Source organism: Empidonax traillii, unplaced genomic scaffold (genome assembly GCF_003031625.1).
Source record: "Empidonax traillii isolate 1590-97213 ecotype Southwest subspecies unplaced genomic scaffold, ASM303162v1 scaffold22:size5013007, whole genome shotgun sequence".
Taxonomy (NCBI): domain Eukaryota; kingdom Metazoa; phylum Chordata; class Aves; order Passeriformes; family Tyrannidae; genus Empidonax; species Empidonax traillii.
Window position 1 is genome coordinate 2,110,181 of NW_020955215.1, and position 23,971 is coordinate 2,134,151.

General features: G+C 41.3%; 1 protein-coding gene across 3 annotated transcripts; it reads right to left on the minus strand.

Moving 5' to 3' along the window:
• Nucleotides 1-533: 533 nt before the first annotated feature.
• On the minus strand, nt 534-23,689 carry FBXO38 (F-box protein 38). 3 transcript variants are annotated; one of them, XM_027901848.1, is made up of 22 exons: nt 23,606-23,689; nt 21,295-21,479; nt 20,064-20,197; nt 18,825-18,988; nt 18,280-18,445; nt 17,806-17,943; nt 17,355-17,492; nt 16,849-16,942; nt 16,216-16,346; nt 15,725-15,895; nt 15,327-15,469; nt 14,273-14,495; nt 13,509-13,628; nt 12,449-12,628; nt 10,129-10,842; nt 6,875-6,975; nt 6,543-6,645; nt 5,364-5,530; nt 4,134-4,279; nt 3,276-3,379; nt 2,919-3,032; nt 534-1,667 (listed from the first exon to the last, which is right to left on the minus strand). In XM_027901848.1, the coding sequence occupies exons 2-22, from the start codon at nt 21,420-21,422 to the stop codon at nt 1,489-1,491; spliced, it is 3,558 nt and encodes a 1,185-aa protein (XP_027757649.1). In that variant the 5' UTR covers nt 21,423-21,479; nt 23,606-23,689; the 3' UTR covers nt 534-1,488. The 3 variants fall into 3 exon arrangements, with proteins under 3 accessions (XP_027757649.1, XP_027757639.1, XP_027757658.1); XM_027901838.1 differs by having other exon boundaries at nt 21,295-21,436; nt 23,606-23,683; XM_027901857.1 differs by lacking the exon at nt 23,606-23,689 and having other exon boundaries at nt 18,825-18,912; nt 21,295-21,407.
• Nucleotides 23,690-23,971: the final 282 nt, after the last annotated feature.

Here is a 23,971-nt window from a genome sequence, read left to right on the forward strand (position 1 = left end):
AAGAACTTCCACAGAGGGAGAGATGCAGAGAAAACCAATGCTGGTTTTGCTGTGCTGAGCAGTTTTGCCACTTCAGTTCTACAGAGCTAAGTATCACAGAAATCCCCATTAGCCACATTTACACCAAAGTTCAGAGAATCACAGTCATTATGATGTGCAAAATTATACAACGGTATAAACCAACCCGCTCTTGGGCTTTTACCACAGAAGTGTCATTTTTTAGGATGGTAACTCCACAACTTTAAAAAAACATGGATGAGAGATCCAGCCAGAGTTGAGGGCCTGGCAGAGCTGAGCTGCCTTTGTGTAGCCACAGCTGGGAATTCAAGGAGACACTTCCACAGGGAAGCAAGACTGGCCTTTCAGAGGTCTCCCACCCCCTGAACACAGTGCCAACAGCACAGCCCAGCTAGTTCAACACCAATTTGTGCATTTTTATACCTGGACTCACAGCACATCCTGGACATACACAGAAAACACCCGTGGCATTGTGAGAACCAGAGGCATTTTCAATACACAACAAACACACGCAATCAGGGGCAAATAGCAGCAGTTTTTACTGACCATATGGAAAATCTGCATTCACGAGTGAGCACGACCCAGCCCGAGAGCTCACTGGTTGTGTCAGATGGATCCTGTGCTGATACAGCTGTAACCAAGCAATTACACATCCCTTTTTCTGCCTGCCTGAAGCAAAAACTCAGCTTACAGCCAGCTTGTATGTGCAGATTTATGTTAGAGTGGAACCAACAATTAGCAACTTACTTTTCATAGTACAGAGTCAAATACACTATTAAAATGAAATTGAACAGTACAAAATGCTTTAGAACATATCTTCTGTTTCCAAGGTGCTCAACATGGGGTTTTTCCTTTCCCCCAAAATGTATTTGATAATTCTAGAAACTACCACAGATCACCAACTTTGCTACATTTTTTCCTGCTTCTGGCCTTCTTTGCAACAGCTGTAGAATATTCTGTCCCTTTGAAAAATGCACACAAGACACAAAGATTGTGCTCAACAGGTTTACTCAGACTGGACTCTTAAATGCTCAAGAAAAAGGCACAGATTAAAAGAGACTCTGATGACTCTTTTTAACACAGCAAATGGAATTCTGTTTATAAGGAAAAAAAATACTGCTATGAATTGTATGGGCTGAAAAGTTCAAATATTCTTCCCTGTTCCTAATTATTGGCCTTCATTAAAATGAAATTTAAATTAAATTGTATAAACATATGAAATAAAGTCTCAGTATTAGGAAGTTTTTTTTTCTTTTGTTTCCTCTATGTACAAACCTTAGTATACAATTTTTACTTTTCATTATACATTTAACTACATAATCTTTTTTTTTTTTTTTCCAAAATGAGTGAGAGCAACTGCAAAGTATGTGTTTCAAGAAAATGCTTTGCATTCGGAAAGGATCCACCTGCTTTCTTGGCCAGCAGTGCCAATGAGAACTGAGGGGGGGTGCCAGGCTGGGGGAGCACCCCTCAGATGTAGTCATCCTCCACGGGCTCCCCGTTGACGTCGCAGTAGTGGATGAAGATGGCCACGACGCGCTGGAACACGCCTTTCTTCATCTGCCGCAGCTCTGAGATCTCCTCCCCGATGGTCTCCATGCAGATGTCTGCAGACAACTGGCCCTTCCTCCGCGGGGCGTAGATGGTAGCTGGGAAGGCACACAAGAACAAAAGCTCGAATATCTCCTGCAGAGAAGTTCACCAGCCAATCTGCTCTGCGTGAAGTCTTGGAAAGCAAAGCAAATGGAAAAATCTTCCATCGAGGAGCTACATTTCAGGGATGCTGTTCAAGCAGAAGAGGCATTCTGCCTTCCCTGTATTAAAACCTTTCAATAGCTCCCATACTTATTAAACATATGTCAACTTACTATGGCTGAGTGAAGGGAATCCCAGAGCAACACAAACCCTTTCCTGAGGCCTCTCTGACATACTTCCACACTATCCATTCCAGTGATCACTTCAATGTTTTATAAACAAAAGTAATTAAGGATAAAGCAGAAGCCTTGTCTTTATTTTTAGGGTTTTAACATCATGTTTAATTTAATTACTCTTTTAAATCAAATACATATAATTCTTTTTGGTAACTCAGCCTACATACTGAAGTACAAGCATTAAGTCTATGAATCAGTCTAAAATAAAATTTAAAAAATAAAACCAGATAAAGGTATAGCAGAGAAAATCTCTTCCTCCCTCTTGAGAGTCATGCCCTTGAAATGGAGCTAGATAAGAATATCCAAAACAATGTCAATTAAAAATACTTCTAACAAAGGAGATTCCAAGATGTTCCTAATGAAGTAGTGGAAGAACATACTTTTCTCTGCTACCAAGCAAGGTCTTCAGTGGAGCCCTAGGAACTGCCTACTAAAATATTTGAGAAGACAAGCTCCTAAATAGAAAGTGGCATATCTGTAACAAACACTAACCCACATTGTCTGTTCCAGAGTTTTCAAGTCCAGTTCTTTCCTCTTTTATCCCAAGTGGGAGTTTTCACACTTCTCTCTGCTGGACTCTCTTCAGCCTACCTTAACAGCCTTCACAAAGCAAAGCCAGAGGCAGCAGTTCAGCTGAGCCTTCAGCAGCAATGCCGGTAAACTCTACAGGGCATAAATTGCTGGGACTACACACCACAGAATTAATTTTGTCTGTGTTTCTAATGCACCCAGATGTGACAAACCCATCACACTTTAAGGCGGAGCACCAGACTGGCTCTGCTTTTGTCAGTATTAGGGACCCCAGCTGGTCATTACACTGCTGTAGTACTGTGGCCCTCTCCTTTGCTGGACTCATCCAGCTCCCAACACAGTCTATCAAAAATAGCCCAAGAACTAGAAAACTGAAAAATAAAGGTCGGCTTGGGACAAGCAACAAGTTCTTTGAACACATCAAACCAGATTACGCACTTCTTTCATCATCCTCGAAGTCATATCTGGCATAGCTGTTGGGCTCTGCTGTTCTCAGGGACCTCAGCCACGGGAAGTCAGTGATCATGGAGTAAGGAGCACCATCCACAATGCCTAGGAGACAGACAGGATGAGGATCCAAAGAGCACAGTGTCACTCCTGCAGCATCTCTTCAGCAAGTAAACCTGATTATCACATAGACCGGTCACTCTAATGCAGGAAAAGCATCTCCTCGTTTCATTCCCCCACTGTACCAAAGTTCCTCCACTCTCCTCTCTAGAATTATTGTAATGATGCAAAGCTACTTATCTCAACAAGAGACTTGCCATCAGTTTTCAGCTCTCTACGAACGCTCACCTTCTAGAGTGTAGATATCTCGTCCCCAAGGGTACTTAGTGTATTTCTTCAGGTCTTCTTCAGTTCGTGTAGCTTCAGGGAAGAACTCGTATTTAATAAGCTCTCTAGAGAGAAGGAGGAAGAGATTATAGCCAGGAGTGATAGGAAATTGGGAAGGGGGGAGAAGGAAAAGAAAATGGGAAATCCTATTGCATAACCTTTTCTTTAATGAGCCCAAATCCATAGAAGCACTAAGACCCTCACACCAACTCAGAATCAATCCCTTCCCTTTGGAGAGCAACCATAGCCAGCAGGTACAGTTTGGGTGAGAAACCAGTGAAGGTATCTTTGAGTACACCTTTCTGTCTCATCGAGGAACAACCCAACACAGCTGCAACTAAAACTTCAGAAGTAAATTTGCTCTCTTGGTAATTTTAGTGAAATTCCAGCACAACAAAAACACTGGTTAAAAAGATGAGAGCCACTCTATACAATTCCCTGCTGATGGGAATTCTAAGGAGCTCATACTGATTAAACATCACCTTCCAAAGAAACTACTTGGAGCAAATCACTCTTTTTTAAAGGTAACTTGTTTTTAGATTTCAAGATATTTCTCAGCCTTCCTGACTACTTCAGTGTACAACTGCATCATTGCTGCATGAATTATATGATGAATTACATGGTTTATAGTCTGCTTGTATGAGATGCATCTTGACACTGAAACTCTACATTGCACCATCTAGAATTCAAATTTCCCTAGCCACCAAAGCTTTTTTCTTTGATTTGGCTGGCAGAATCCAGCAGGTCTGAGTGAAGCTGCAGCTGCTCACTGAGCAGTGAACACCTTTTCTGCACAGTCCCTGAAGGGCAGGTACTCACTGGTTGATATTTGCTATCGTGTCCATCCAGCTCCGAACTCGCACCTTGTTGCGGACATTGGGGGGGTTACTGAACTCATGAATGATGCAGATGTGGTAGGGATAAGGGCCACTAAAGATCTTCTGCTCCAGAGTCAACGTGTCAACCTGGGAAAAGCAGGAAACAAAGACTTGTGACCAAGAGAAACAAAGAGATGTGATGTTAAGAGTCAAGAGCAGACAGATATCCAAACACCCCAAATTCTGGAGGAACATGTCCAGTAGAAAGAAATTTTAAACAACATACATAATTAAATACATGATTAAAACTTTTCTAGTGCAGCTTTGTCAATGAATCCTCTCAAGTAGTGGAATTGGACAGGAAATGTCTATTTCCTGATGTGTTTCACAATTCCAATCTGTAAGCAAACTTCATAGAATTACATAATGGTCTAAAACTACATTCACATCTCAGAATTTGTCCCTGGATTAGGGGGAGTGGGTTGGTTTTGGGTTTTTGGGTTTTTGTTACCCCCTCATTTAGAGCACTGTCCTCTAAGAGCTAAAGCAAGAGATCTGGTTTCAAAAAAGAAATGGCTTTTATGTCCAATCTGCCTTCCCTCGTTGGCAGATCAAGCCAAAAAGCCGAAGAGAAGCAGCACCACAAGTACAATCCGGAATGCTCTGGTAAGAGTGATAAAGTTAAAAAAACCCAACATTCCAGATCTTTAATTTAACCCTCTTAGATACTTGTGAAATGACCAAAGTCACTAAATGTTGCTTCTTGCCGTTCCCAGTACCACAACTGTCTTAAAACATTGTTCAACATCACAAGAAGGATGCTGCCTTCAGCACAGCAGTCTATTCAAAACTCTAACTTGCTGTTACTCAATCTAATAGAACAGATTTCAGATACCTGTGCCTGTGTCATGCTTCTGTTTATATACAGCTATAAGCTGGCTTAGTAGCACTTAGGTTCTTACAATTCCTTTTAGTTCTTAAAGTTTCTTTTAGTTATTCAGTTTTAAATTAGTTCAGTGCATTATAACATCCTACAGTATCTTCTAATGCAATGAATACTGGAGATGGATGGCACTGAGTTTTAAGACTTAGTCTTAGTTCCAAGATTCTGCAATAAAAGCCTCGATGGCCTGAAGTTTCTCAGAGTTGTGTTACTGTAACATTTACATTTCTTGCATCAATTGAAAACCACAGGCAGAACTTCAGGTGTGTTCACAGGTTGGTTGTGTACCTGCTGCATTGGTCGAAGATAAATGATCCTGTTTCTTTCTGGTGGCATCCTGAGAATCTGATCCAGAACCTGATCCATGTTTAACTTCTTGCACTGGGCATAGTCAAACCGATTGACAACTGGTGCATTTTCTACTTTCAAGTGTTTCAATACACGGCACCTTGTAGCTATAAGAGAGTAAACAAAATTATTGAAAGAAACAATCCTGAAAAGACCTTAGGAGCCTCCTGTCAGAGATTTGCAAGGCTGACAGTTTCTAAAGAAGGCAAACAAGTAATGTAAGTACCAGAGAACAACTGAAGTTAAGCTGGCAATTTAGGTATATCAGAAATACACCAGCTGTTCATTTATTCCATATTATGATCAAACTTTTAATTCTTGAACTTGTAAGAAGGATCCTTTTAAAAGGCCATGTCAAATTTCTTTTAACAATAACCTTTTTTTTCCCTTTGTTTCCTTTCACAAAGCCTCCTCAAATGATCTGTGGACTGCCACAATTGAAAACCACTGACTTCAAAATCAGATCAAATATAGAGTATTGTGAAACCACACAATGGAAAATAAAGCTATTTCCTCTCCAGCAACACTGCTCATTTAACCAAAATTAGGTTCAAAATCAATGTATGTTCTGAGACATTTTCTGGAATAAACAAATCGTTTCTTTATTCTCTGCTAAATAGATACATCTCATGTCAGAAGAAAAGGTCTTAAGTGTAGATGTTGCAGAAATACAGGACCAGTCACACGCCCTGGCATGCGAATGTAATGCAACCTAAGTGCTATAATTGAAAACAGATTTTAATCATGTCAAGGAGGAAAGTATCATCACGTCAGCTAAATAATCTAAGGAAGCATGAAGAAATGAGAGAAAAAAACAAGCTACTCTGAAACTCATTTCATCAACTTCCAATTATTGTATTATCACTCTTCAATAAACTATTCATCTTCCTAATTGTCAGATAATTTAATTTGTTGATTTGCAGATATTAATCTTTATTAAACCTGTTACAAGGAAAGGCAATCAAACTAAGAAGCAGCAATATTTGGTGTTCTAAGCATCAGCCTGACAAGCAGCAATGCAGCTGATGAATACAAAATAAGCAATGGACTGACTTTAATTGTTTCAGGAATTTCTAACAATGCCAGAGGGAGGAGACAAGCACGACATGAACTACATACCATGTATGAACATCATTTTGGGGCAGTCTTTCAGTACCAAATCTGTTATTCCACAATTGGTCAATGTGATTCCTACAAGGTTTTTGGATTTCAAAGTCAGTACCTGGTGGAAATTGGGAAAAAAAGAAAAAAATGTATGTAAGGGTAAAACCAAATAAAAACTTAAACTGAATTTTAAAAGATACTGCCAGAAATGGAAAGATATTAACTGGATACTAATCAATATAACACAGCTTCAGTTCACAATGGGTATCTGAAGTTACAGAGTAAGCTACTGGTGATTTATCAGCCATAGCTGATAAACCTGTAGGAAGTGAAGAGAAAGCCCTTACTTGAACATGATCATCTTCAATAACCGGGTCACTTGTACTTGTGGACTTGTCGGCCGTCCTTTTCCGCTTGGTGGTTTGCCGCGGCTTTGGCTTGGCTACTTCTGGAAACAAAAACATGGAAAAATCTTTCCTTTGTTACATTTCAGGATAACAAGGGAGGCATTCCCTGGCTGAAAATGGCCAATCAGGACATACATTTCATACAGATCAAAACACCTGCGTGGCTTGAAAACAACTTTATACCTTCTTGCACAAAACCCATTTGGGCTCAGAACCATTCACACTAAATAACTCGGGGCAGGAGGGCGGGTTGTTTATAGATGAAAACACAGGAATGCTGAACCTACAAGTTCAACATCACTGAAAGATGTGGAACCAAGAAGAGAACAGAAGATTAATTGTTAGGTTACTGCAGGAAACAGAACATCCTTGACAAATACAAGAACCAAAATAGTTTTAATGTTTAAATAGTAGAAATAATCTCAAACTACTTGAAAGTCTGCTCTTCATAACTGTCACTAAGTTTTTCATAATATTGCACAGGATACCCAGGTACAAAATACTTAACATTCCCAAGTTGCTTCTTACTCCATATCATACAACAATGACATCAAATTCCTGCTTGATTTAAAGGATGAGTCTTCGAAAAGAAATGACCACTACCATTACTTCCAACACTGAGAGGAAAAAAATGCCCTGGAATTAATTTTCTGTGATTAACAGATCAAAATTAGATATTATTTTACTAACAGTAAGCTTCCTTTGACTTTTTTGTTAAAACATACATCATGTCCACAAAGATTCCGAGTCAAAAGAGATGTGCAAAATATTAAAGTCTATGTACAAACTACTCAGAGAAACATGGAATGGTCTGGGTTGGAAGGAAACGTAAAGCCTGAATTCCACACCCTGCCATGGGCAGGAACACCTTCCACTACCCCAGGTTGCTCCCAGCCCTTTCCAAGCTGGCCTTGAACACTTCCCAGGATGGGGCAGCCACAGCTTTTCTGGGCAACCTGGAATGTACCTCACAATCTTCATATACGTCATGCTAAACTACCATTAAAATAAAAAAATACCTCTTTTCCTACTCATCATAAAATTCCACCTATATATATGTATCTAAGCTATTATGGGGCATCCAGTGGGCTGTGAGCTCCAGAATTCCGGCTACTGCTTTAGGGGATCAGGTTGAGAGATGGAATATTAAGTACTCAACTTATGGCACCTGTGAATCATCATCTCCAGGGAACTTTCTGACAGTTCCTGGAGTATGTTCAGACAGTGAAATACCTCCTAGCCTGACTCTAGGAAAAACTTTCTGATTTTGTGTGGAATTGTTTGAGATGCAGCCTTGGGCCAAGAAACCTTTACAGAAGGTGTAATGCAATATGCAGTTTAAAATGTGAAAAGCTTCACTACAAAACAAATCAAAATAAGGTTTTTTTTTTTTAAAAAAAAAAAACAAACATTACAAGTGTCGCTTACATTTTGATTAAAGTAAAAATCAAAATTACATGAGTCATCCTCTAGCCAGTTAGTCTGTAGTGATAATGCTTTTAAAATTTCAAAGTCTTTAATATTTGGCTTAAAACACTGTAAAGCACTATTTAGAATGAGTAAATAACTTAGGAGAAAGAAAAAAAAATTCTTCTAATATTAAACATAGTTTGTTACAGAAGCTGAAAACCAGAATGTCCTTTATGTTAGAATAATAGAAAGCTGTCATATTCAAGGCACATTTTTAGACCATTTATGGAAAACACATTTCCAGCTGTGCAACAAAGCATTTTCAGGTTATACTCCAAGGAGCTGTACGTTCTGTCATAGTAATGAAAAGCCCTGTCTCACCAGGCAGAAGCAGCCTCACTGTCCTATGTGTAAAATACAGATGTAAAAGACAAAAATGGCACATCAAGTCTCATCCTCTGCCTCAGGCATCAGCTAACACCTGATGCTTCAAAGAGGAAAAGTGCATAAAGACATACTCATAATTGTATGGAGCTAGGAAAGCACTTCTTTATATGCTAAATATAGGAAATGCTCGACCATTTTTTTCCACAAGCAGAACAGATTCCTGACTAACAACTGAAACCTGAAAACAGAGATACACTCAGAAAGATACCATAATTTAATACTTAAATTTGACTGACTTTGCTTCATGCATTGGTAATGGTTGAGGATAGAGAAGAAATATTTTCTTTTGATTTTTGCAGATTAATTTTTACTCATAATGGGGCAAGGTAAAACTGACATTTTAAATTTAACACGAAGATCACCTCTTCAATCTGAGATGTGTCTAGCTGCAGAACATCCCAGGTGATTCAGGTTTCAATAACACTTGGGAACATTAAGATAAACTGGAGAAACACCAGGACATACTGTGTTTGAATCATTCCATGTTAACACAGCCATTTGCTATCAGTCTTTTCTACCTCCAACACACACAGATTTTTCAGTTTCATTTTACTTGCCAGATATTCTAAACAAAGAATCCTGGATATACGAGGTGGTGCCAGACTAAGATAACTATTTTGGAAACCAAGTGTTTTTGAAAGAAACAGCAAGTTCCTTTCTCACATCTATTCTTTTCTCCCTTCGTTCAGCCCTTCAGGATTTTTATTTTATTTTATTTTATGTAGAATGTACAAACCAATAATGTGAAACACGAATCTATTTAACAAAAGGACTATTTTGAACAAGTTTGATCAACATGCCTTATACACTTGGAAGCAGAACCCAGTATGCAGGTCCACAAGCTCGGCTCAATTGTAATTATTGCTTGATAAAGGAGCCATTATTAACCTTTGCCTTCTTGCCAAGATGTAAGTGTACCTGCTGTCTTCCTCCTTTTGAAGGCAGGATTATAATGGGAACACAGTTTTATGTTCCAGTGAATAACAGCCTTCACAGGAAGACAGAGCTGTCAAAAGAAGTTGCAACTGCTTTTCAAATGAGTAAATAAAATACTGTTTAGAATGTACAGATAACACATACAGAAAGACTTGCATGGAGGAAAAGAAGTCACTGGTATTTTCAAGAAATCTCTTACTTTACCTAGTCATGGCAGTGAAATCAAGTAATTTCTGCCCCACCAATATTCAGACCTTTTGACAAGCCACTCGGTTTTAAATTGTTAACTAACAAACTTCATGTTTGCCACCAGTGCTACCTGCGGGTGTTGCAGGTGCTCAGCGCTGTCTCACAGAAGCACTGCAGCTGACTCAGACACTGCTACCTGTGTGTAATCATACCTGGCTCCGACACCAGAGGGACGTGGGACAGCTTGCTCCTGGCTCTGGTTAGTGGTCGGCGAGGATACTCCTCCTTGTCCTGCAGCTCACAGCTCCTGGGCTGTGTGCTCTGCTCCTCGCTGGCAGCCCCGCAGGCACTCCCACTAGTCCTCTCCTCCCCTGTGTCTCCCGCAGCCCCACAGTTTGGCCGTGTCCTAAGTGCAAAATCTGCCCCAGCGCTGCTTGGTCCGTTCCTGCAGGCTCCGCTCGTGGATGGACATTCCCCATCACAACTCCCACTAGTCCTCTGCTGCGTGTCCTGAGGCTTGTAAGAGGAACACCTGGAACAAACAGAGCTCTCCTCAGTCTCTCTCTCGCTGGAACCTTCCCGTTTACAAGGCGAGCAGACACACTGCCTGGATTCCTCTCCAGCTGCTGGGCTGGTGCCAGCGCAGTGGCCATGAGCTGTCTGTGCACAATCAGGGCCAGGAGAAGCAGCACTGCAGGAGCTGGATGTTCCCGTTGATCCTGTAGCATTACTGCAGCTTGCATAAGGATCTTTGCTTTTGTTCCTTTCAGGCATGTCACTCGCTGCTTTCATGTCTGCTTTAATCTGCTCACTGGTTACTTGACAGCCTTTTTCACAGCTGCTTTCCTCCGTGTGGAACTGCTTTGTCTGGCCCCCTTGGCTGGCACTGCATCTTTTCCGCAGGGGTGTCTTGCCTTTACCACTTACTGTGAGAGTCAAGGAAGGGAGAACAATGAGACAAGCTAAAACACAGCTTAAATAAATGCTGAGTGCTACTCTCTTAAAGACTACTTAAAACAGAAGGCAGCCTAGAGGCCAATGACAAATCTCATCAGGACCATGCTATGTTATGGGAATTATTAATATTTCTAGCAGTTGCTGACTCTCAGTGATATCCGGTAGCTATTTTTGTAGTGATGTGCTGGGGTGTTTGTCAGTAGATGAGATACAACTCTGCCAGAGAAGCTCACATTGTCACAGAGCAGCTCACTGTTTAAATAGGCCAAAGCACAAAAATATGAAACACACACTAAGAATAGGATTACAGAATGGCTCTAAGGGACCTTAAAGATCATCTGTTTCCAATCCCTCTGCCATGGACAGGGACACCTTCCACTAGACCACGTTGCTCCAGGCCTCATCCAACCCAGCCTTGAACACTTCCCAGGATGGGGCAGCCACAGCTTCTCCAGGTAACCTGTGCCAGGGCTTCACCACCCTCCCAGGGAAGAATTTTTTCTAGTATCTTATCTAAATAGGCTTCTGTTTTCCTAAATAGGAGGAATAAAACTGAGGAATCAAATAGTAACAGAGATAGTACTAAAGTTCTGCTTTCAGTAGCAATCCCCAGCTCCCCCTCCTGGGGATGGGGTGTGATGTCAGTAGGTAACAGCAGTCTCAGTCCACAGATGAATAAAAAGCCACACCAAACAGTGTACAAATCATAACAGGAACCTAATCACAGAATCATTTAGGTTGGGAAAAACCTCCAAGACCACTGAGTCCAACCTGTGACCAATCATCACCCTGTCACCCAGACCAGAGCACTGAGTACCACATCCAGTCATTCCCTGAACATTTCCAGAGATGGTGACTCCACCACTGCCCTGGGCAGCCCCTTCCAAAGCCTGACAACCATCTCAGTGAAGAAATTCTTCCTGAAAGTCTACTGTCTTAATCCTCTCTGCTAATTACACTAACCCAAGCCCCAAATCCTCATCACTGACAGTACAAAAGTTTATGCAAATTCTGTCCAAACACAGGTTATTTCATCCTCAAACCAGAACTGACATTCACACTATAGGCACAACACTCTACACATTCCCAAGCTGGAACTGCCAGTCTTGTTGAAATAAATGTACTAAAGGGAGAGGATTGATGGGTAGGGAGTAAGCCAGTTACAGCAGGAAGAGCCATTACTGCTTTGTTAAGTCCTAGGCTTTGCAAATTAAACCAGTACTAGACCAGTGTATTTCTCTGTCTTCACAATGCAAATTTTTGTGTTAACTGCTTAGCTAAATATTCCTTAAGGCTCAACACTGTATTTACTTCATCTGACAACACAGCTGCAAATTTGGCTTCACAGACATGCTAAATTCTGGCCACTTGGAAATCCAAAAGGGGAGCTGCAGGTTTCTGATCAGTGCAGCACCACCATTTCTTTGTTTCCATACAGCATCTGTGACTGAAGCTCACAGAAATGTGTCCTTCTAGATTCATAACAAAGCTAGACGTAAAACTGAACAAAAACTTACGGAAAGATCAAAGCTTAAATATTGTTTAACAATGCCCAGGAACCCATGTATTCCAAACCTGAAGGTTCTCTAGTTTCCACTGGATCTCTGCTTTTCTCTTCTCCATCTGAGTAATTCTGTGCAATGCTGTTGGAAATGCAGGCTCTTGAAGTCCCCATGTTTTCCTCCTCGTCCTCACTGTCTGAATCATGGATAGTAATAGGTGTTGCTTTTACAACAGGTTGAATGCCACTTGGTCCTGAAAAGTAGAATACCAACACTTCATGTAAAAACAAGCCAAATGTGGATTAAAGTGCTGAAGAACTTTTAAAAATGCTCGAAAAAGTGGTAAGAAATAATTTAATTAAATTAGCCACCCATTCTGTGGCTCCTCCATTAAAATCTAAATAGAAGAATAGCATTTCAGCACTAAAGCATTCTAGTTTGGAAGGGGAAGTGTCACAATGGACCACAAAACACAAGTTTTCTATAATGTTTCTCTGCTTCAGAACAGCTTAAAGGTTCTTCCATAATTGTATGAGTAAACTACATATTAAAAACAGTCCCTGAAACCTCCACCACAAAGACAGAAATGTTGGCCAGAACATTGGCATTTATCCTTCTAAATCTTGAAAAACTGAACAGATCCAGCATACAAGGACATTACTTCATGTTGTTGGTATATTCAGTAGAAAATTATGTTGTCCATCAAATAGTGGCTATAAAAGAGATCAAGACTGCCTCGTGTCACTAACACAAATAAAATTAACACCAGAACAAGTTGTTCTGGCTTGAAAAAAAGCAAAAAAGAATCCACATGCTGCAGTGAAAGAAGGCCATCAACACAGAGGCAAAAGACAAGTTCATTCAGGCCTTCTGACTCTTATTATACTGAGCACAAAAATAAGGCTTTAAGATCAAGGTATTTCACTCCATATGCAAAGAGAACTCTGGACTGTAGAACAGACTTTAAAACAGAATACATTTCTTCACAGAAGAGAGCTGTGCTAGCATCATTATTCCAAACATAACAGACAACCCAGCTAAAGAAAAACATCCAAAGCCAGACTTATATTGAAATATTTAACCCCTCGAGAAGGAGATACCAAAAGGTCATTTCTTTCTGAAGCCAGAGTTACCTGCTTGCTCTTCATCCACCTCCATAGGAACAACAGCTTGGCTGTGAGCCGGGAGCTCATTCTGGCCCTGCCCAGCAGCAAACTCCTCTTCCTGAGCCACCTCCTCCATCTCATTCAGTGCTGAAAAGATGAAGATGAGGTCAAGAATAGGAAACAGAATGAACAGAGCCCACAAGCACCCATAGAGAGTAAGAATTATCAAGAAATAAGTAACAGCTGCCCTGATTCCTTCAGGGAGTCTGGGTTGCATAAAGGCTCTCACATATTTGTTCTACACCTCTTTAGCCAAAGATCCAGCCTAACTTTTGTGGTTTAGTTCACCCAAATTTTCCACTCCTCCTCAAAAGTCTTGTTCTACCACAGTGAGCAGCATAACCAGGATTTGCATATTAATTCCCTCCAATGACTTTTGCCTTTGCTGGGAAATATTAAAAGTATACCATTTGACACTGATGTCTCCCAGCTCTGACCAGAGCAGTCTAAAATATGCTTGGCACTTTCCTAGGGGAGTCACACAGACTGTTTCTTGCTAACACCTGTACTGACACACATCACTGCCCTGCAATGTGCCTGTAACAGCCATCAGACACCACACAAGGACAGCTTTTATCACACAGGTATCAGAGACACGCAGACAGTCCCCCAGAAGGATTAAGGCTACCAGGAACTGAAAGAGCAACAGGCTTTCCATATATATCTTCCTTATCATCCTATGTCTGCCAGTGCAAATAAAACCACTTGCTACACAGCTTCACAAAGATTACCCTCAGCTGCAATCTGCTGCTCCTCAGCCTGACCATCTTGCCGCAGCTCATTCTCCTCATTCTGGTCATTTGGGTGTTGGTGATTGTTGTGGTGGATGTTTGGGTTATTGTTATTCTGGTGGTTATTGTTGTTGTCGTTGTCATTGTTAGAGTTCTGATTGCTGACTAGGGCAGAGGAGACCCCAATTCCTGTGCCTGCACTTAGGCCCACACGAGCACAACCCTGGAAACAGAGAGCAGCTATTAAGATTTGAAAAAATGGATAAGTTACCTCAACAACATTCCCTAATGCCAACAGAAAAAGCATTCTGAGATAGCACAACACTAACAGAGAGACTGTCCCTTATACTTCCTTATGCATTGCAGAGGTCTATCTTCAGGCAGGTAATCCAGAAAACTTACACTCTTTTAAACTCCTAACGAAAGAGAATTCCACAAAGCACATAGTTTTACTTTATTGTGTTCCATTTGCTATAGGATCACATTACAATACAAACAGCAGATTATATATACAGCCTTCCCAGAACAGCCTCAAGATAGAACTAGTGACTGAAGAAAGCATTTTTTTACGTAGGCATTTTCCAATGCATTACAGCAGCTTAACAAGGATTTGTGTTACAGTGTGGGAGGGGACAGCACGAAGAAATAAAATTCCTAAGCTTTGAAACCACTCCAAGAGTGAACAGTACCCTTATTTCACCCACTAAAAACTCATAAAAACCTCTTAGCATTGTAAACAGATCCCCAAGTATGAAAGAAATCGTATAAAAAGAGCAGCAAAATGAAGCGTCCACAAAGACCTCAACAGAATCAATGTGACTCTTATTTTCTGGTCACATACTCGTACAAGATCAAACCTTACCACTGCTCCCCTTTGCAGAAGCAGCATCATTCTCCCCAGCATATTATGGTAACAGCAACAACCAACCAGAGTAATTTTATTACCAATCTCTTTAATTAATTACAACTTCTAAAGAATGCATAACAGCTGGAACACACTGTATTTCCAATGAGCTGGCAACAATAAAAAGCAAAACCATTCTCTGAAACTCACCTTGGGAGGTTCTCTAAACATCTGGTCCAGAGAAATGAATTCTAAGCTTGGCAATAACTCGATGAACTGACTAAAAGAATCCAGCTTTATGGCGTGGCAGCGCACCAGGGTGAGGTCAACCAGGCGGGTCCACCTTGAATGATCTGCAGGAGAGAAGGGAAGCATTTCCTGAAGGATTCCCATCTCACTTCTTTGTCATTATACCCCTTTCAGATTTGAGAGGAGCATCCTCTGTATCTCCATTCTGACTGCTACCAGCATCATTATGGTTCCAAACCAAGCATCATCTACTGTACTTACTAAGAAACAGAACAAGCAGTATTATGAGCAGAGAAATTCTGGTTTACTTAGCACAGTAATTCATATAATAGCTCTAAAATTTCAAAGGTGTGCAATACCTGTGATCCAATTATTTGGGTTATGTAGATGTGGGCAGTTGTAAATGACCAGATACTTGATGAAAGAAAAAACTTCATTTACAGCTTTCATACCAATATCTGTAATAATTCCTGGATTTTCAACCACATCAGCCAAGCCGTATCTCACCAAGTCCGTACTCGTCATTTTACCTAAGAAAAAGATAGCGGCAGACACAGCAGTAAATTTGCCTTTTATAGCATGATTTTCTAACTCCCTATTTTAGTCCCATTTCATAAAACTGATCAGATTATTCCTTCAGGTCAGTAAAGCTGAGACTTTCCCAATTTCACTAAGTTTCACTAAGAAAGTCAGGAAGAACATATATGGCTGTATGAAATCAGCAGCCTCAATACAGGCAATGTTAATATTCTTTTTAATCTCTCTTAGCATGTGATGACTGAAAACACGTCCCCTCACATAATCCTTATGTTTGTCAAATAATTTATGTATATTAAAAGAAATGTCATACACTGTAGTAAAAACTCATCAACGTATCCTAGATGAAGAGTTTCAAACTGTGGAAATTCCAGTTCAGCCATCTTCAAAGCAGAAAAAACACCATCTTTGGTCAAGGAAGGTTGGATCCGCACTTCGTGCAACCTGAATGTAATTAAGAATTGTTAACTGTAATTAAGAATTGTTCCTATTAAAATTCATGCCAAAAGACAATTGCCACTAAAAACACTCAAGGAGATGGCCTCTCAAAATGAAAGAATTCTTTCAATTGTGGCAGGATTCAGAGGCTATCTGCTGTATCTCTACGGCAGTATTTGACAGTCACATCTATTTTTGTATATATAAAATATATATTATATATAATTTTTATTATTTACAATGTATTATGATGATATATTATTTATTAATATATAAGACTATATTGTGAGACCAACAGCACCACACTTTTCAGGTACAAGTCTTAAGACACGAAGGGATTCAGAACCAGACACACTCCAGTTGTTGGAACCACAGAACACTCCTGTTATATAAATGTTAAATGTGCATTCCTTAAACGTTTGACAGCTGTTCTGCTTCCTGGACTTCATTACTAAGTCACTTATTTTGAAAAAGGAGAAGGGGGCAAAGGGAGATCTGAAGGCCATACCTTCGTGCAGCAGTTATGATGAGGTAGCCAAGATCCACTTCAAGTGCATTCTTGCAAGCTCCCAGAACTATAGTGTGCAAATTCCTAAAACCACCTGGTAAATAAAAAACAACCTTCTTTCACTTGTCACCAATCACTTTAAGCCTTATACATTTCCATCAGTGTTGTCTTGACAAGTGAATGAACAGAACACATCTTTTTTAGCAAATCAATAAAACCAGTATTTGCACTCAGCTCTCCTCCAACCCTGCTAGTTCTGCTCACCAATAATTGCAACTGAAGGCAGCTCATCAGTCAACTGCAGTCAGAATATCAAAACAATACCAAATAAAACACATATTTCGCACCATAACCACAGTGCTAACCATTCCAAACTTGGAAATAAGGACCAAGCAAAGATATGCTACGGACAAAAAAAGCTAAGCTTCACATGCCTCCAGTATTTGCTGATACTTTTATTTATTTACTTATTTTTGTTTAAGTATGAGTGACAAGAACTTTCATACCTGATCTCCAGCTATCTTCTACCACGTGCTGGATAAGTCCTCCAAGAAATGGAACACGAACCAGTTCTAAGTGCTCCAAATTTCGAGCAGAAGCCAGGCCTGTCACCAGGGGAACGTACTTCAGAGAATTTGTGGGTCCTACACAGAAAAAGCCAAAGACAAAGCAGGTTGCTCCCTTGACATCACTGAACTGATGATGTCAATGACTGTCACATGAGAGAATTAAAAAATATCCACATATATCCATCTAGATTAGGAAGTCGGAACCACAAAGCACCAAATAACATACAGGACAGGGATACATTTCTGTCCAACACCACGAATAAAACAACAACTGCTTTCAGAATCTTGAATTCCAAGACTTCCATTTACACTTGGTGCCTGAGCAGCTTTAACAGAATCACATTTCCTACAAGCTCTAACATCCCCTTCACATATGAATCCCTCTTACCAGCACAGTTCCTCATGACAAAAGCACGTAAGCTGATACAAAGGAAATCTTTAAAAGGCTGTGGTTTGGTGAGTCTCACCCACTTCAAATAAAGGTGCCTCAGCATTGGAATACAAGGAATCTCAGGGACATTCACCCCTAGTAATACATAAACAAAACAAACAAATATTTTAAACAAGCTTGAAACCATAAACTGTCTGACAAATTTCTGGCTTTAAAAAGGAAGTTTTTCTTTGCTATGTGGCATGTGAGAAAAGCTGTAAGCACTTTAAATACAAGTTCTTCACCTCGGTTTGTCAACACAGTTTTTTAGAATTTGCCTTTTGAACCTGCTATCACATATACGGCAACTAATATCTCAAAGACACCACATCCCAAAGTCCCTTTCTTAAAAAGAATTACAATCTTGCAGAGTTTCAAAGTCTTTAAGTTCACCTGTGTTGAAGTCAACTACTTCATCATTACCACACTCACCTACTAAGTGCAAAGTCTGAATTTTAGCTCCTATAGGTATTTTCAGCTTGTTCTCAGGAGGAATTGGAAAAGCACCATTACGATTACGAAACTTCCCTAAAATGTGAACTTGTGGCATGTATGTCCAAATAGCTTCCACCAGCTCTAAATGAGAGGTCTCAACACCCTGGATAAAAGGAAGCAAAGCAAATGCTCTAACACCAGTTCAAGCAAAAAATCCTCTTAACTACACAAACTTCTCAGTAACACACTATACATAATGCAAGGCGTTATTTCACTTTTAATTTCTAGCAAGACTTGTCCTTTTAAAAGCAGAGGGATCAGTTTTAATTCATTTCTGGACTTAAGAGCACCTGTGACTCCCACTGGTGCAACTAAAAATAGTACTAATTAGCAAATAGGGTCACAAGTAACTGCTCCTCTGTAGAGCCACGTCTGAAAACAAAGCCCTGTAAGCAATAAGGCTCCATCACATTTCTTCTGCTCTGTTAACATGCACCACCTCTGCTGCTGAAGGAGGTTGTCTCTCGAGTCCAACCACTCACCAGCAAATTTGGACAGGCCTGCAAAGCCTCTAAAACTCCAGGAATGCTGAAAGCTTCATGGCCACGGACTCTGCGTCTTTCAAGATACCTGGGATGAAGACCATAAAGTTGTTCAATGTCTGGCATCTTCCTCAGCAGCGTTAGGAAACTGGAATCAGTGAAACCTAAGATGACAACAACAGATTTGGTATTTGTGTGACAGCAGACACTCAGCTGTAAAGGGAAAGCCAAATACACTGTTCTCTTTATGTGGCAGTGTAAATTCTCTGGTGTTGAAAGCTGTACTCAGTGAAGCAACAGCTTGTCTTTTACTTCCACGTTTTAGAAATCATGACCTACACATCCTCCTGCCTAGAATTTTGCAGGCTTGCTACAGTTTTCCTCCAGTGGAATACAGGGTAAGCTACACTCTCTCCTTTCTCAGATGAAGGACCTCTGCAAACTGTCAGGCTTTGTGTCTCTATTTTACATGGAATTCCATTTATCATCTACGTGGCTCAAAAAGGCCCCAGCTGGATCAGTTACATCTGTTCATCACTATTCACCACAGCTCACATTTCTCAAAGAAACAAGATGGTTTCTTAAAGCAAAGATTTATATTTTAATCTAATGTAAGGGAACACATAAAAAGGATTTTTAAAAAGTAAGTCACTTTATGCTAGGTCCAACTACCTGCCTGGTATCAGCCCTAATAAATCTCCATTTGTAACTCCTCTGACTTTCAAATTCACTCGTTTTAGTCTCTCCCCCAACAAATCCCAGCAGCGTGATTTAAATCCAACAGAAATCCTAATACTCACAGGGTTCACCTAGACTGAAAAATTTATCTATTGATCTGAAGATGACTTGAGGTGTGACATCAAAACTTATTCTTACATTGTTAAGTGCTGGCAGATGAGTTGCTCTCTCATTCCATTGTATTTTTTCCTGCCTGCATGCAAACAGCCTCTTCTTGGAATAACCCTTGGATAAACTCCCTTACAACAATCAGACAAACACAGATAGTATTTACAGATGGCTACAGAGAATCCCCATTTCTGCTACAGCAACACCCAGTATTTGTATTATACACACAGAGACAGAAACTTTCCAAACCACATACTCAAGGAAGCCACCCAAACAAGCCAAAAGGAACGAAACATCCAAGTACTTTTACTGCTTTTGCAAATTTACTTTGCACATATGAATGTCACTCTAAGTGCCAGCCGAGCAGCCAGTGGTGCTCAGGGTGTCTCTCACCTGTGGGCATGTACTCCCACCAGCGGCCTGCACACAGATCCACAACCTTCACCACACGCAGGTACAGCGTCACCGCCTCCTTCAGCTTCCGGGACAGGCATTCCATGCACATGATATCCTGCAAGGGAAGGTACCTTTGGGGGAGGAAAAAACACCCCTCTGATTTATCGAAGCTGGATCCTTTTTGATTTTTCTGTTTTTTAAACTAAAGCACATCCCAAGCCTGACTGCACCAACTCGTGTATTTCTAACATGAAATAACATTCATTCAAAGAGAATTTTCAGACTGCGCTCAACTCAAATGGGAAATTTTGCTAAGCAGAATGACTCATCAATTTTTGACACTGAATTTAGAATATTCAAGGTACAAATATAATACTAAAACAGAGAGAGGCTTTATTCTCTAATAAATCATAGAACTATGGAATGGTTTGGGTTCGAAGGGACCGTAAAGCCCACCCAGTTCCACCCCATGCCACAGGCAGGGACACCTTCCACTAGACCAGCTTGCTCCAAGACCCACCCAACCTGGCGTGGGACACTTCCAGGGATGGGGCATCCACAGCTTCTCTGGGAAACCTCTGCCAGGGCCTCACCACCCTCACAAGGAAGAATTTCTTCCTCATATCTAATTTAAATTAAACCAGATACTGCTGACCAAGCCATTTGCCACGTAGTTGCTACATGGTTTAATTAAACCTACTTTCATTTTCTAGTTCATTCTACATGCTCAATTTGCAAATATTTTGGAAGGCTGTTGTTTTCAAAGAATTTTTTGGGAAGGCATTACGTTTTGGACATAATAGGGATAAGTGAACATCTTGGAGAAGGACTTTACTGTAGGGAAGATTAAATACTCATCCCACTTCCCTTCTGCACACTAGAAAGCAGATTCAACAATTTCAAAACAAGCATCTCAACTATGCACTACCTGAGATGTATCTCTGCTCTAAAATCAATGTCTATACACTGCTGAACAGAATTATATCAATGATGTATTTCTTCTTTGTTCTACGTTCATGACACTCACATAAATTAATTTTTTAAGTATCCAAATGAACTCAGGAAGTGAAAAAACATTTATCATCCCTTTTTATGCAGCAGTTCACTTGTGGTACAGCCACACTTTCTGAATACTACGTGTCACCAGCATCAATGCAGGTAAGACTGGAGAAATAATGAAAAACTATGTAACAGTAAACAATAAATTGACTTCTAAAGAGCTGCTCACCTAAAGATGTGGCAAAGCACTTCATGAGAGAGCTGGTTCATGTAATCTTTTGGCTCATCAGCTTTGGTAGATTCAGAACCTTCCCTGTTTACTGAGCTTGGTTTCACATTTTTCCGCCGGGGACCCATATTTGCACCGATTTCTGATGGAAGGAAACGTTCACAATGTTATGAAATTCAGTGCAACTGAAAGAGAAAAGGGGCAGAGTAGAGGAGGACACACCAGTTAAGCTGCAAAAAACAAGCTGTGGTTTGTGTAGCACAGGTCTCAGACACAACCTGACAATGATTAGACAACCAGACAGTTCCCCTAAGCGAAGGGAAATGGACAAAGAGGAAAATCACCCCAGGTTCAACCAGAGATCAATTCCTTTGCACGAATGAAAGGTCTTCAGAGATATCACCCTGTGGTCAAGACAAATAAGAGGAAAGCTGTGCAGAGATTGCAGATGTCACCAAGTCAACACCAACTAGAACACTCCAGTGAAAAGAAAGCCCAAAGACTCTGTCCAGCAGAAAAATTATTTATTTTCTTTTGGAAAAAAAATGGGCTCCTAAAATGCGTCCTCTTAAAAAATGCCCTATTACAAGTCCTCAAAGTAGCTCCTCTTCGAGGTTAGAGCACCAAATAAAATATTCAGGCTGCTTACTTAAAGATCAAAGTTGCAGAAAACCTGAAAGTCATTGCATCAGCAGCAACGTGCAGGAAATCCTGTCCTCCTTCCCTTCACTGAACTAACGTGACCATGTCTACACTGTTCCTGCAGCACACATGGGCTGAAACAACAGTAATGTTCCACTTAAAAACATAAAGATAATTAAGAGAAATAACAGATAATTAAAATAAATATGAACTCAATGCTACCATGAGAATAATATCTTATACAGATGTTGAGAGACTTTTTCACAACTGTATCTAACAAGTATTTATTTTATTCTAATGTAAGAAAACAACATAAGACGAGAACAAAAGTGCTCTCCGGTGAGGAGGGCAAAGCATCACTAACTCAGTAAACCTGTTTAACAGGTTGAATGCCTGTTAAATTCAGTGGTTGAGGAAAAACAACTTGCAAAAAAAAAAAAAAAGACAGATTTTGGAAAACTTATCAGCAAGGCCTCTGGTACAGCCTCCACTGTGACGCAAACACACCTCAGTGTTTGCACCACATTATGGGGAAATGGCAACTGAGGAGAAAAACAAAATATCTCATGGAAATGGAAAAGAAAAAATTTTGCCTTCTCCAACAAAATTTGAAACACTGACAGCCTGTTCTTATGCTACCCTTCTTTTTGGTGCTGGCTGGAAGGGGTCAGTTTGTAATTCTCTGCTGTAATGTTGATCAACTTCATGAAGCCCAAACCTGACTCCTTATGAGACTGGATTCCAAAGAAAACAAGCATTACGTGGATTCCCAGTCACCTGGGATGACCCAATTTGAACAGAGAGCAAGATACAACCTAAAAAATTGCAGACTGCTGCAGCCACGTGCTGGGATGCAATACAGCACTAAAGAACAGTAAAAGGATGGTGACATAAGAAGAGAAATAAGCATAATATCCAACAGAGCAGGAAGAATCCTGTAAGACACAAATGCAACGAGTACAACCTACACTAGGTTTGGGCCTTGCCATTAAGTAAAGGGGGAAAAGAACAACCTCATCCCTACAAAGATGCAGTTTGTGCACAATAAATGCTCCTCCTGGTACTATTCTGAGCTAACAAGCGCAGCTTTAACATCTCATTCTACATTAGCAAGTTGACCCAATTTAAAAATAAAATAAAAATTAAAAAACTGCACAACAAAAAAACCCTTATATATGCAATAAAGCTGGCAAACGGAATTTTGCTGCCCCCACCTCGCTGCAGGAAACAACAGCTCGACGTGCCGTGTTCTTGATCAATAACTACCAAACTGAATTTAAAAAGCTTAAAAAACCACGGGCACACCGCACAGAATAGGAAAATGTGGAGAGAACAGCCTGAGACGGCCTGGCAAGCATGAGATAAGGAGGGGCGCTCCCTACGGGGAGGGGAAAAGAGAGGACAGGCTCGTTCTTGCTGAGATAAGCGATACAAAAGCAGGTTTCTCCGCAGCCCAGGCGCTGCCGCTCCCCCCCGCGCTGGGGGCTCCCTCCCGGCTCCGTCCCTGTCCCCGTCCCTCAGGGCCTGTCACAGCGGGCACGGCCCGAGGCCGCGGGGACTGGCGGCGGCGGCCGCGAGAGGGGCGGTAACCGCCGGGTCACCGTCCGCCGCGCCCCGGGGGCTCAGCCTGGCTCGTCTCCCCCTCCCTCATCGCCCCGCAGCCCCTCACCTGCCCCGCGCAGCCCCGGTGTTGTGGCCGCGGGTGAGCCCCGGCCGCCGCTTCCTGCGCGGCCCTTTCCGCCTCCGCTTCGCCGCCGCTCCCACCGCCCCTTCCGGGGGCCGGGACACCCGCCCCGCCGCCATCTTGAGCGTGGCAGCGCAGGCAGTGCCCACCCCCGCCGCCATCTTGGGGGCGGCACCGCCTCGGCGCGTCCCGCCCGGCGCCGCCATGTCGGGGGTGGCTGAGCCCTGAGGGCGGTAAACGCCGGCTGGGGCTCGGGGACACGGGCTGGGCGTCCTGAGAGGAGATAATGAAACCCCGAGAGCTTGGCGGGGAGTTGTGGCATGGCAGCAGGAACGCCCGCGAGTGGCGCTG

Coding starts and splice junctions, on each gene's coding strand:
- FBXO38 (XM_027901848.1), bottom strand. CDS start 21,422: ATGGGTCCCCGGCGGAAAAATGTGAAACCAAGCTCAGTAAACAGGGAA. Junction 20,198..21,294: donor GTGCTTTGCCACATCTTTAG/GTGAGCAGCTCT, acceptor CCTCCCCCAAAG/GTACCTTCCCTTGCAGGATA. Junction 14,496..15,326: donor TGTTTAGAGAACCTCCCAAG/GTGAGTTTCAGA, acceptor CTCTGTTTCCAG/GGTTGTGCTCGTGTGGGCCT.